This window comes from Passer domesticus, chromosome 5, assembly GCF_036417665.1.
Source record: "Passer domesticus isolate bPasDom1 chromosome 5, bPasDom1.hap1, whole genome shotgun sequence".
Lineage (NCBI taxonomy): Eukaryota > Metazoa > Chordata > Aves > Passeriformes > Passeridae > Passer > Passer domesticus.
In genome coordinates, this window is record NC_087478.1 from 54,122,995 (window position 1) to 54,137,076 (window position 14,082).

Consider the following 14,082-nt stretch of genomic DNA (forward strand, 5'->3'; position numbering starts at 1 on the left):
AGACAGTCAAGAACCTTGATCGGAACGCAATCCTTTGTAGTGCACGGCGGGAAGACCTGGCTGGAGCAGCCCTGGATCAATTGATACCACCAGTGGTCCTTTCAAACATTCCCTCATCTGGCATTCTGAGTTCCCCAGCACAATTACAAGATGTTCTGCAGTAGAAAGATGCATTTTGGGTCACCAGTTCCAGATACATTGATCTTTCTGTGCAGAAACAGGCACAGCTCCAAAGACTGCAGTGATGAACCGCCTTTGAAGAGTCACAGGCTGGTGCTGCTGGCCTTCCCCCTGCTTCCTACCCAAAAATGCTCAACCCCATCAGCACCATCAGTAAGCTCTAGACAGCTGGAACACCCCCTTACATTGATGGTGACCCCAGCGCCTACCCTTCCCTTCCTGTCCCTTCTGCAGTGTTACAAATATATATAAAACGGAGGGAGAATATTAGAGGGGGCCATAGAGTCGGCAATTCGGGCAGTCTGTTCCTTCCGAATACCGCAGGCAGTGGGAGAAGAAAGAGGGTGATGCACCTGGGAATTAGGATAAAAAAGGAAGCTTCGCCCTTGTCCTGAGTCTCAACAATTCCAGACACGCCATGGGAAATGTCCCTTGGCCTCTCCCTCTACTCCAATAACATTACAGGACTCCTCTGTGTCTTTCCTGGATCCAACCGCTGGTGGTGTGAAGGTTTTTGCACACAGGGAGACACCCTTCTCCTTCAGTGCCCATTCTCCAGCTCTTCTCTGCTTTCTCACGCACCTAGAAGCCCGTGTCCTTGCTGCTGCACAGATCTCCCACGGCTCTCTGCCAGCCGCACTCCAGAGCTCCCAGCTCCAGCTGGCAGGGCCTCAGCGCCCGTCCTCTGCCCTCCTTTCCTGACGGCCACAGCAGGCCCTGCTTGCTGCCCTCATGGTGGCACTCCTGGCCCCAGTGCTCTCCAAGGCCTTCTGCGGGGGCACCTTCCTGCGGCCTTTCAGTCCCTGCGCTAGGCCCAGCAGAGACCTGAGAGGGGCTGTGGACAAGGGCCTGCTGGGACAGCACCAGGCCCAGTGGCTTCCCACTGACAGCGGGCAGGCTTGGGCTGGAGATGTGCAAGAAATTCTTGCCTCTCAGGCTGCTGAGGCCCTGGCCCGCGCTGCCCACAGCAGCTGTGGCTGCCCCATCGCTGGCCGTGTTCCACGCCAGGCCGCACACGGCTTGGAGCAAGCTGGCCTAGTGCAAGGTGTCCCTGCCCTTGGCAGCAGGGTTGCAACAAGACCATTTCTAAGGACCCCTCCAAGGCAAGCTCCTCTGTGATTCTGTGATCACTGGGGCCGGGGGCAGCTGGGCTTGATTTCTTGGTTCTCATTAGAACCAGTGCAGCACTGCATATTTGGCTGACTTCAAGGAGACTCTTCACAAGCCCAGCTTCACAACTTTTTGACTTTTACCATGTTTACAGGTCTGCTTAAGATCAATAAAGTCTTGCACCATCCACGTTCTGGAATATTGTAGTTTATTGAATCAAGAGCAAAGCAGTTTCCAGGTTGCTACTCGTCAATGCACTAACTATAGAGCATCATGGTGTGTCCCCAGCAGTCAGAGACACCATCTATGGCTTTACTGCTACGTCAAAAACCATTCTTCTATGCAATAAAGAAGATGTAATAGTTATGTGTCTTACATATGTATCTCTTTTATGAAAATCTTTCCAGCTATCAATGTGCTAAGAGCATGAATACATATCACAACTTAGAGTGGCACTAAATATTGGCTATATTGTATTCTCTAAACAAAATTACATATTTGACTGTTTCTAATCTCATCACGATATAAGAGTTACATAATCAGTATTGTTGATATTATTTGATTTTATTATATTTTACTCTTACATATGGTAATTGTTACGCTTTCTTGAATATAATATGAATAGAGGGGATATATATATATATATATATATATATCTATATATACACAAACTAAAAATCTAGACCTTTATATATACAAAATATCAGGTCAGCTGCAACACAGTTGCAGGTACAACGTTGACCTAATGTTTTCCCATGCGAGAACAAGGAGAAACAGCGTCCATTATCTGATCCCAAACACTGCCCAGGGATGGTGGAGTCTCTCTCCCAGAGACAGTCAAGAACCTTGATCGGAACGCAATCCTTTGTAGTGCACGGCGGGAAGACCTGGCTGGAGCAGCCCTGGATCAGTTGATACCACCAGTGGTCCTTTCAAACATTCCCTCATCTGGCATTCTGAGATCAGCATCTTTGCACAAGGTGAAGCTCTCAGAGGCAAAATGGACTCAAAGAAAGAGGTGGGAAAATAACAGCATTTTCCTCTTGCGTGGTCCTTGATCTTTGTAGCCAGCCTGGTCATCACTGGATGCAGTGCTGGGGAGAAATGATGAGACGACACTGCTGCTGTTGAGGGCATAGTGCTGCTACGCAGCGTTTTCCCTTCCCCCTCTGTAGCCCACATCGTAGCCTCTTTTCCCGTTTACTGAGAGCTGTTCTCTGCCACCACGTGTGAGCCTCACAAGCACAGCTCTGTGCAGGAGCAGCTCCTTCACTGTTCATTTTTAAGGATCCGTTTGAACCACTGGTGCAGATCCACGTACTGGCTCATGGCCTGGGAGTGGGCAACCGGATCCATCACCAGGTCATGGAAGAGATTGCACGACCCGGCCATTAGGACCTCTGGGGGCAAATGGATCCCCTCAGGAAGCCTCTGGTTGCCCACAATGAAGTGATTGAGGCGTCTCACTTCCACACACGTGCGCAGACTCTCGCTGATATCCATCAGCCGCCTCACAAAATGTCTCCTGCGCCACTGTGACACGGGTAAGACGCTCAGGATGTGCATGACGATGGTCTTCATGGTGTAGGTGGAGAAGCCTAAGCCCAGCTGAAGACGAGTGAAGAATTGCAGGCATTTCAGGTGCAAGCTGTCAGGGGGAGCCCGCCTGGCGATGTACCTGAAGAACTTCATCTCGGCCACGGCGTAGCTCTCCGGCCAGATTGTGCTTGAGGTGTGGGCTTGCCTAGGCTGACTGCTTGCAAAGACATCTGAGTTGCCTTGCCGCACCCCAAACAGCATCTCAATCTGGTAGCTTTCTGTGCCATTGGTCACCTTGAACCGGCAGGAGCATCTGGAGGGCAGCAGCACTAAATGCCATTGGTGTGACTGAGGCAAAGCCGGCCAGATTGCTTTCACCAGCTGGTAGAACCAGCGAGCAGTTTTCTGCACATCCAGGTAGCAGCCCGTGCACAGGGTATCGAGGAGGCTGGGATCCTGACACCCCCTCAGCTCCTCCTCAGGGTGGTGCAGGAAGCATAGCGTGTTGTCATCCTGCTGCTCCCTCGTGCAGGTGCACTCCTGCTGCACGCGGATGTGGAAGTTCCTCAAGCGCCTCTGCCCTGCAGTGCCCAGCTCTAGGTGGAAGCTGTGTCCTCGGGGAGGTGTCATGGGTATGAGCACCTGGTACACAACATCCTGCTCACGGGGACTCCAACCTTCGAAGGCACTGCCCACCCCGATAGCTCCATGCAGCACTGGATAGAAACTGTCGGACAAGACCCGTCGAAAGTAATATGCAAAATGCTTCATCAAGGTTGTTGTCCACGCGCATCCTTTTTCCAGGTCCTGCTCAGGCCACTGTATGCGCTCCATTATGATTCTTCCAAAGTTATCGGCACGATCACGGTATTCTTCCGCTTCATTTCCAACATCATTGATGTTTGCTGCATTTGCAGCCTCATTGCCAACTTCATTTGCAGCAGCACCTTCTTCATTTGCAGCAGCACCTTCTTCATTTGCAGCAGCATTGTCGGCTTCCTGTGCATTGCCATCATCATTGTTGTTTTCCTCCCCATCCACGTCGTTGTCTCCTTCTTCTTCGTTTCCGACACCTTCTTCGTTTGCATCCACATTTTCCACTTCCTCTTCATATACATCATCACTTCCTTCTTCATGCTCCTGTCTCCTCAGGCTCCCTTTCCTCCACATATACCACAGTGCCAAGAGAAGGAGCAGGAGCCCAGCAAGAGCCCAGACGTGCCAGTGCTGCCAGGCAGGGCAGAGCAGATCTCCCCAGGCCCAGACACCCTGCTTCAGGGCCAGCTGCTCCACCTCCCGCTCCAGACGAATCCTCTCCTCTTCCTGGAGCTTGGCACGCACCTCCATTCGCAGACGTGTCGCCTTGTCCAAGCCATCACCCACGGGCTGTGGGTACTGGACTACACTTTGCAAGAGCAAGAGCCACAATACCCAGGTATCCATGGTCTGCAAGAGGATGGAGAGAGAAGGCCTTGAGAGAGGCTGTGAGGGAGGCAGCTGGCATTGGGGACAGCAGGGACGGGAATCCCAAGGATCTGGGAGCAGGAAGGACAGGACCCCAGAGAGCTGGCAAGAAGCCAGGCCTGTTCCGCTGCTCCAGCAGCTGCAGCAGCAGCAGCAGCAGCAGCAGCAGCAGCAGCAGCAGCAGCAGCAGCAGCACGGTGCCCTGCCCAAGGCTCTGCCATGAGGGGCTGTCCCTGCATGCAGGGGGAAAAGCCAACCCCGGGTGCAGCATTTCTGCCCCAGCCCTTGTCCCCAGCCCAGCCTCCCCGCCCCACGTGTGCACTCACCGCTTGCCCAAGCAATACAGGGCCAGCGTTACCTTGCTGGGGCCTTGTGTAGCTGCCCCCATTGTGACATGGCGTAATGATGTCAGGGACGGCACAGTACACCACAGCCAGCCCAGCCCCGCCCTTTGTCCCCACCCCAGCTCAGACTCTTGGAGGGGCCCTGGGGTGGCAGGGCCAGCCTTTCCGTGAATCTTCTTCAAAGAACTTCTCTTGGTCTTTCTCTTGTCTTTCTTATCAGCGGCCCTCCATTGGCAATCTCACAGATATCCAGGGTGGAAGGCACCCTTGAGGATCATGGGGTCTAAAGCTTGACTCCGCACTGAGCTTCAGTTAAATCTCTGAGTCTATAAAAGGTGCACGTTGGTTTCAGGCTTGCTGCTTTTCTGAAGGATGAGCATGACAGCATCCTCTTGCTTCCCCACAACCACTTGTGTACCAGGCCTCTGGGAGAGCACTCATGTCTTCTGCTCCAGAAAGAGTTCCCCAGCACAATTACAAGATGTTCTGCAGTAGAAAGATGCATTTTGGGTCACCAGTTCCAGATACATTGATCTTTCTGTGCAGAAACAGGCACAGCTCCAAAGACTGCAGTGATGAACCGCCTTTGAAGAGTCACAGGCTGGTGCTGCTGGCCTTCCCCCTGCTTCCTACCCAAAAATGCTCAACCCCATCAGCACCATCAGTAAGCTCTAGACAGCTGGAACCCCCCCTTACATTGATGGTGACCCCAGCGCCTACCCTTCCCTTCCTGTCCCTTCTGCAGTGTTACAAATATATATAAAACGGAGGGAGCATATTAGCGGGGGCCATAGAGTCGGCAATTCGGGCAGTCTGTACCTTCCGAATACCGCAGGCAGTGGGAGAAGAAAGAGGGTGATGCACCTGGGAATTAGGATAAAAAAGGAAGCTTCGCCCTTGTCCTGAGTCTCAACAATTCCAGACACGCCATGGGAAATGTCCCTTGGCCTCTCCCTCTACTCCAGTAACATTACAGGACTCCTCTGTGTCTTTCCAGAATCCAACGGCTGGTGGTGTGAAGGTTTTTGCACACAGGGAGACACCCTTCTCCTTCAGTGCCCATTCTCCAGCTCTTCTCTGCTTTCTCACGCACCTAGAAGCCCGTGTCCTTGCCGCTGCACGGATCTCCCACGGCTCTCTGCCAGCCGCACTCCAGAGCTCCCAGCTCCAGCTGGCAGGGCCTCAGCGCCCGTCCTCTGCCCTCCTTTCCTGACGGCCACAGCAGGCCCTGCTTGCTGCCCTCATGGTGGCACTCCTGGCCCCAGTGCTCTCCAAGGCCTTCTGCGGGGGCACCTTCCTGCGGCCTTTCAGTCCCTGCGCTAGGCCCAGCAGAGACCTGAGAGGGGCTGTGGACAAGGGCCTGCTGGGACAGCACCAGGCCCAGTGGCTTCCCACTGACAGCGGGCAGGCTTGGGCTGGAGATGTGCAAGAAATTCTCGCCTCTCAGGCTGCTGAGGCCCTGGCCCGCGCTGCCCACAGCAGCTGTGGCTGCCCCATCGCTGGCCGTGTTCCACGCCAGGCCGCACACGGCTTGGAGCAAGCTGGCCTAGTGCAAGGTGTCCCTGCCCTTGGCAGCAGGGTTGCAACAAGACCATTTCTAAGGACCCCTCCAAGGCAAGCTCCTCTGTGATTCTGTGATCACTGGGGCCGGGGGCAGCTGGGCTTGATTTCTCATTAGAACCAGTGCAGCACTGCATATTTGGCTGACTTCAAGGAGACTCTTCACAAGCCCAGCTTCACAACTTTTTGACTTTTACCATGTTTACAGGTCTGCTTAAGATCAATAAAGTCTTGCACCATCCACGTTCTGGAATATTGTAGTTTATTGAATCAAGAGCAAAGCAGTTTCCAGGTTGCTACTCGTCAATGCACTAACTATAGAGCATCATGGTGTGTCCCCAGCAGTCAGAGACACCATCTATGGCTTTACTGCTACGTCAAAAACCATTCTTCTATGCAATAAAGAAGATGTAATAGTTATGTGTCTTACATATGTATCTCTTTTATGAAAATCTTTCCAGCTATCAATGTGCTAAGAGCATGAATACATATCACAACTTAGAGTGGCACTAAATATTGGCTATATTGTATTCTCTAAACAAAATTACATATTTGACTGTTTCTAATCATATATCATCACGATATAAGAGTTACATCATTGGTATTGTTGATATAATTGGTTTTTATTATATCTTACTCTTACATATGCTAATTGATATGCTTTCTTGCATATAATATGAATACAGGGGATATATATATCTATATAGATACAAATTAAAAATCTAGACCTTTATATATACAAAATATCAGGTCAGCTGCAACACAGTTGCAGGTACAATGCTGACCTAAAGTTTTCCCATGCAAGAACAAGGAGAAACACCATCCATTATCTGATCCCAAACACTGCCCAGGGATGGTGGAGTCTCTCTCCCAGAGACAGTCAAGAACCTTGATCGGAACGCAATCCTTTGTAGTGCACGGCGGGAAGACCTGGCTGGAGCAGCCCTGGATCAATTGATACCACCAGTGGTCCTTTCAAACATTCCCTCATCTGGCATTCTGAGTTCCCCAGCACAATTACAAGATGTTCTGCAGTAGAAAGATGCATTTTGGGTCACCAGTTCCAGATACATTGATCTTTCTGTGCAGAAACAGGCACAGCTCCAAAGACTGCAGTGATGAACCGCCTTTGAAGAGTCACAGGCTGGTGCTGCTGGCCTTCCCCCTGCTTCCTACCCAAAAATGCTCAACCCCATCAGCACCATCAGTAAGCTCTAGACAGCTGGAACACCCCCTTACATTGATGGTGACCCCAGCGCCTACCCTTCCCTTCCTGTCCCTTCTGCAGTGTTACAAATATATATAAAACGGAGGGAGAATATTAGAGGGGGCCATAGAGTCGGCAATTCGGGCAGTCTGTTCCTTCCGAATACCGCAGGCAGTGGGAGAAGAAAGAGGGTGATGCACCTGGGAATTAGGATAAAAAAGGAAGCTTCGCCCTTGTCCTGAGTCTCAACAATTCCAGACACGCCATGGGAAATGTCCCTTGGCCTCTCCCTCTACTCCAATAACATTACAGGACTCCTCTGTGTCTTTCCTGGATCCAACCGCTGGTGGTGTGAAGGTTTTTGCACACAGGGAGACACCCTTCTCCTTCAGTGCCCATTCTCCAGCTCTTCTCTGCTTTCTCACGCACCTAGAAGCCCGTGTCCTTACTGCTGCACGGATCTCCCACGGCTCTCTGCCAGCCGCACTCCAGAGCTCCCAGCTCCAGCTGGCAGGGCCTCAGCGCCCGTCCTCTGCCCTCCTTTCCTGACGGCCACAGCAGGCCCTGCTTGCTGCCCTCATGGTGGCACTCCTGGCCCCAGTGCTCTCCAAGGCCTTCTGCGGGGGCACCTTCCTGCGGCCTTTCAGTCCCTGCGCTAGGCCCAGCAGAGACCTGAGAGGGGCTGTGGACAAGGGCCTGCTGGGACAGCACCAGGCCCAGTGGCTTCCCACTGACAGCGGGCAGGCTTGGGCTGGAGATGTGCAAGAAATTCTCGCCTCTCAGGCTGCTGAGGCCCTGGCCCGCGCTGCCCACAGCAGCTGTGGCTGCCCCATCGCTGGCCGTGTTCCACGCCAGGCCGCACACGGCTTGGAGCAAGCTGGCCTAGTGCAAGGTGTCCCTGCCCTTGGCAGCAGGGTTGCAACAAGACCATTTCTAAGGACCCCTCCAAGGCAAGCTCCTCTGTGATTCTGTGATCACTGGGGCCGGGGGCAGCTGGGCTTGATTTCTTGGTTCTCATTAGAACCAGTGCAGCACTGCATATTTGGCTGACTTCAAGGAGACTCTTCACAAGCCCAGCTTCACAACTTTTTGACTTTTACCATGTTTACAGGTCTGCTTAAGATCAATAAAGTCTTGCACCATCCACGTTCTGGAATATTGTAGTTTATTGAATCAAGAGCAAAGCAGTTTCCAGGTTGCTACTCGTCAATGCACTAACTATAGAGCATCATGGTGTGTCCCCAGCAGTCAGAGACACCATCTATGGCTTTACTGCTACGTCAAAAACCATTCTTCTATGCAATAAAGAAGATGTAATAGTTATGTGTCTTACATATGTATCTCTTTTATGAAAATCTTTCCAGCTATCAATGTGCTAAGAGCATGAATACATATCACAACTTAGAGTGGCACTAAATATTGGCTATATTGTATTCTCTAAACAAAATTACATATTTGACTGTTTCTAATCATATATCATCACGATATAAGAGTTACATCATTGGTATTGTTGATATAATTGGTTTTTATTATATCTTACTCTTACATATGCTAATTGATATGCTTTCTTGCATATAATATGAATACAGGGGATATATATATCTATATAGATACAAATTAAAAATCTAGACCTTTATATATACAAAATATCAGGTCAGCTGCAACACAGTTGCAGGTACAATGCTGACCTAAAGTTTTCCCATGCAAGAACAAGGAGAAACACCATCCATTATCTGATCCCAAACACTGCCCAGGGATGGTGGAGTCTCTCTCCCAGAGACAGTCAAGAACCTTGATCGGAACGCAATCCTTTGTAGTGCACGGCGGGAAGACCTGGCTGGAGCAGCCCTGGATCAATTGATACCACCAGTGGTCCTTTCAAACATTCCCTCATCTGGCATTCTGAGTTCCCCAGCACAATTACAAGATGTTCTGCAGTAGAAAGATGCATTTTGGGTCACCAGTTCCAGATACATTGATCTTTCTGTGCAGAAACAGGCACAGCTCCAAAGACTGCAGTGATGAACCGCCTTTGAAGAGTCACAGGCTGGTGCTGCTGGCCTTCCCCCTGCTTCCTACCCAAAAATGCTCAACCCCATCAGCACCATCAGTAAGCTCTAGACAGCTGGAACACCCCCTTACATTGATGGTGACCCCAGCGCCTACCCTTCCCTTCCTGTCCCTTCTGCAGTGTTACAAATATATATAAAACGGAGGGAGAATATTAGAGGGGGCCATAGAGTCGGCAATTCGGGCAGTCTGTTCCTTCCGAATACCGCAGGCAGTGGGAGAAGAAAGAGGGTGATGCACCTGGGAATTAGGATAAAAAAGGAAGCTTCGCCCTTGTCCTGAGTCTCAACAATTCCAGACACGCCATGGGAAATGTCCCTTGGCCTCTCCCTCTACTCCAATAACATTACAGGACTCCTCTGTGTCTTTCCTGGATCCAACGGCTGGTGGTGTGAAGGTTTTTGCACACAGGGAGACACCCTTCTCCTTCAGTGCCCATTCTCCAGCTCTTCTCTGCTTTCTCACGCACCTAGAAGCCCGTGTCCTTACTGCTGCACGGATCTCCCACGGCTCTCTGCCAGCCGCACTCCAGAGCTCCCAGCTCCAGCTGGCAGGGCCTCAGCGCCCGTCCTCTGCCCTCCTTTCCTGACGGCCACAGCAGGCCCTGCTTGCTGCCCTCATGGTGGCACTCCTGGCCCCAGTGCTCTCCAAGGCCTTCTGCGGGGGCACCTTCCTGCGGCCTTTCAGTCCCTGCGCTAGGCCCAGCAGAGACCTGAGAGGGGCTGTGGACAAGGGCCTGCTGGGACAGCACCAGGCCCAGTGGCTTCCCACTGACAGCGGGCAGGCTTGGGCTGGAGATGTGCAAGAAATTCTCGCCTCTCAGGCTGCTGAGGCCCTGGCCCGCGCTGCCCACAGCAGCTGTGGCTGCCCCATCGCTGGCCGTGTTCCACGCCAGGCCGCACACGGCTTGGAGCAAGCTGGCCTAGTGCAAGGTGTCCCTGCCCTTGGCAGCAGGGTTGCAACAAGACCATTTCTAAGGACCCCTCCAAGGCAAGCTCCTCTGTGATTCTGTGATCACTGGGGCCGGGGGCAGCTGGGCTTGATTTCTTGGTTCTCATTAGAACCAGTGCAGCACTGCATATTTGGCTGACTTCAAGGAGACTCTTCACAAGCCCAGCTTCACAACTTTTTGACTTTTACCATGTTTACAGGTCTGCTTAAGATCAATAAAGTCTTGCACCATCCACGTTCTGGAATATTGTAGTTTATTGAATCAAGAGCAAAGCAGTTTCCAGGTTGCTACTCGTCAATGCACTAACTATAGAGCATCATGGTGTGTCCCCAGCAGTCAGAGACACCATCTATGGCTTTACTGCTACGTCAAAAACCATTCTTCTATGCAATAAAGAAGATGTAATAGTTATGTGTCTTACATATGTATCTCTTTTATGAAAATCTTTCCAGCTATCAATGTGCTAAGAGCATGAATACATATCACAACTTAGAGTGGCACTAAATATTGGCTATATTGTATTCTCTAAACAAAATTACATATTTGACTGTTTCTAATCTCATCACGATATAAGAGTTACATAATCAGTATTGTTGATATTATTTGATTTTATTATATTTTACTCTTACATATGGTAATTGTTACGCTTTCTTGAATATAATATGAATAGAGGGGATATATATATATATATATATATATATATCTATATATACACAAACTAAAAATCTAGACCTTTATATATACAAAATATCAGGTCAGCTGCAACACAGTTGCAGGTACAACGTTGACCTAATGTTTTCCCATGCGAGAACAAGGAGAAACAGCGTCCATTATCTGATCCCAAACACTGCCCAGGGATGGTGGAGTCTCTCTCCCAGAGACAGTCAAGAACCTTGATCGGAACGCAATCCTTTGTAGTGCACGGCGGGAAGACCTGGCTGGAGCAGCCCTGGATCAGTTGATACCACCAGTGGTCCTTTCAAACATTCCCTCATCTGGCATTCTGAGATCAGCATCTTTGCACAAGGTGAAGCTCTCAGAGGCAAAATGGACTCAAAGAAAGAGGTGGGAAAATAACAGCATTTTCCTCTTGCGTGGTCCTTGATCTTTGTAGCCAGCCTGGTCATCACTGGATGCAGTGCTGGGGAGAAATGATGAGACGACACTGCTGCTGTTGAGGGCATAGTGCTGCTACGCAGCGTTTTCCCTTCCCCCTCTGTAGCCCACATCGTAGCCTCTTTTCCCGTTTACTGAGAGCTGTTCTCTGCCACCACGTGTGAGCCTCACAAGCACAGCTCTGTGCAGGAGCAGCTCCTTCACTGTTCATTTTTAAGGATCCGTTTGAACCACTGGTGCAGATCCACGTACTGGCTCATGGCCTGGGAGTGGGCAACCGGATCCATCACCAGGTCATGGAAGAGATTGCACGACCCGGCCATTAGGACCTCTGGGGGCAAATGGATCCCCTCAGGAAGCCTCTGGTTGCCCACAATGAAGTGATTGAGGCGTCTCACTTCCACACACGTGCGCAGACTCTCGCTGATATCCATCAGCCGCCTCACAAAATGTCTCCTGCGCCACTGTGACACGGGTAAGACGCTCAGGATGTGCATGACGATGGTCTTCATGGTGTAGGTGGAGAAGCCTAAGCCCAGCTGAAGACGAGTGAAGAATTGCAGGCATTTCAGGTGCAAGCTGTCAGGGGGAGCCCGCCTGGCGATGTACCTGAAGAACTTCATCTCGGCCACGGCGTAGCTCTCCGGCCAGATTGTGCTTGAGGTGTGGGCTTGCCTAGGCTGACTGCTTGCAAAGACATCTGAGTTGCCTTGCCGCACCCCAAACAGCATCTCAATCTGGTAGCTTTCTGTGCCATTGGTCACCTTGAACCGGCAGGAGCGTCTGGAGGGCAGCAGCACTAAATGCCATTGGTGTGACTGAGGCAAAGCCGGCCAGATTGCTTTCACCAGCTGGTAGAACCAGCGAGCAGTTTTCTGCACATCCAGGTAGCAGCCCGTGCACAGGGTATCGAGGAGGCTGGGATCCTGACACCCCCTCAGCTCCTCCTCAGGGTGGTGCAGGAAGCATAGCGTGTTGTCATCCTGCTGCTCCCTCGTGCAGGTGCACTCCTGCTGCACGCGGATGTGGAAGTTCCTCAAGCGCCTCTGCCCTGCAGTGCCCAGCTCTAGGTGGAAGCTGTGTCCTCGGGGAGGTGTCATGGGTATGAGCACCTGGTACACAACATCCTGCTCACGGGGACTCCAACCTTCGAAGGCACTGCCCACCCCGATAGCTCCATGCAGCACTGGATAGAAACTGTCGGACAAGACCCGTCGAAAGTAATATGCAAAATGCTTCATCAAGGTTGTTGTCCACGCGCATCCTTTTTCCAGGTCCTGCTCAGGCCACTGTATGCGCTCCATTATGATTCTTCCAAAGTTATCGGCACGATCACGGTATTCTTCCGCTTCATTTCCAACATCATTGATGTTTGCTGCATTTGCAGCCTCATTGCCAACTTCATTTGCAGCAGCACCTTCTTCATTTGCAGCAGCACCTTCTTCATTTGCAGCAGCATTGTCGGCTTCCTGTGCATTGCCATCATCATTGTTGTTTTCCTCCCCATCCACGTCGTTGTCTCCTTCTTCTTCGTTTCCGACACCTTCTTCGTTTGCATCCACATTTTCCACTTCCTCTTCATATACATCATCACTTCCTTCTTCATGCTCCTGTCTCCTCAGGCTCCCTTTCCTCCACATATACCACAGTGCCAAGAGAAGGAGCAGGAGCCCAGCAAGAGCCCAGACGTGCCAGTGCTGCCAGGCAGGGCAGAGCAGATCTCCCCAGGCCCAGACACCCTGCTTCAGGGCCAGCTGCTCCACCTCCCGCTCCAGACGAATCCTCTCCTCTTCCTGGAGCTTGGCACGCACCTCCATTCGCAGACGTGTCGCCTTGTCCAAGCCATCACCCACGGGCTGTGGGTACTGGACTACACTTTGCAAGAGCAAGAGCCACAATACCCAGGTATCCATGGTCTGCAAGAGGATGGAGAGAGAAGGCCTTGAGAGAGGCTGTGAGGGAGGCAGCTGGCATTGGGGACAGCAGGGACGGGAATCCCAAGGATCTGGGAGCAGGAAGGACAGGACCCCAGAGAGCTGGCAAGAAGCCAGGCCTGTTCCGCTGCTCCAGCAGCTGCAGCAGCAGCAGCAGCAGCAGCAGCAGCAGCAGCAGCAGCAGCAGCAGCAGCAGCAGCAGCACGGTGCCCTGCCCAAGGCTCTGCCATGAGGGGCTGTCCCTGCATGCAGGGGGAAAAGCCAACCCCGGGTGCAGCATTTCTGCCCCAGCCCTTGTCCCCAGCCCAGCCTCCCCGCCCCACGTGTGCACTCACCGCTTGCCCAAGCAATACAGGGCCAGCGTTACCTTGCTGGGGCCTTGTGTAGCTGCCCCCATTGTGACATGGCGTAATGATGTCAGGGACGGCACAGTACACCACAGCCAGCCCAGCCCCGCCCTTTGTCCCCACCCCAGCTCAGACTCTTGGAGGGGCCCTGGGGTGGCAGGGCCAGCCTTTCCGTGAATCTTCTTCAAAGAACTTCTCTTGGTCTTTCTCTTGTCTTTCTTATCAGCGGCCCTCCATTGGCAATCTCACAGATATCCAG

General features: G+C 51.8%; 1 protein-coding gene across 1 annotated transcript; it reads right to left on the reverse strand.

Annotated features, from left to right (window-relative positions):
- Positions 1-11,742: 11,742 nt before the first annotated feature.
- LOC135301441 (inositol 1,4,5-trisphosphate receptor-interacting protein-like 1) lies at positions 11,743-13,873 on the reverse strand. Its single transcript, XM_064421596.1, has 3 exons — positions 13,812-13,873; positions 13,281-13,417; positions 11,743-13,169 (listed from the first exon to the last, which is right to left on the reverse strand). The coding sequence occupies exons 1-3, from the start codon at positions 13,871-13,873 to the stop codon at positions 11,743-11,745; spliced, it is 1,626 nt and encodes a 541-aa protein (XP_064277666.1).
- Positions 13,874-14,082: the final 209 nt, after the last annotated feature.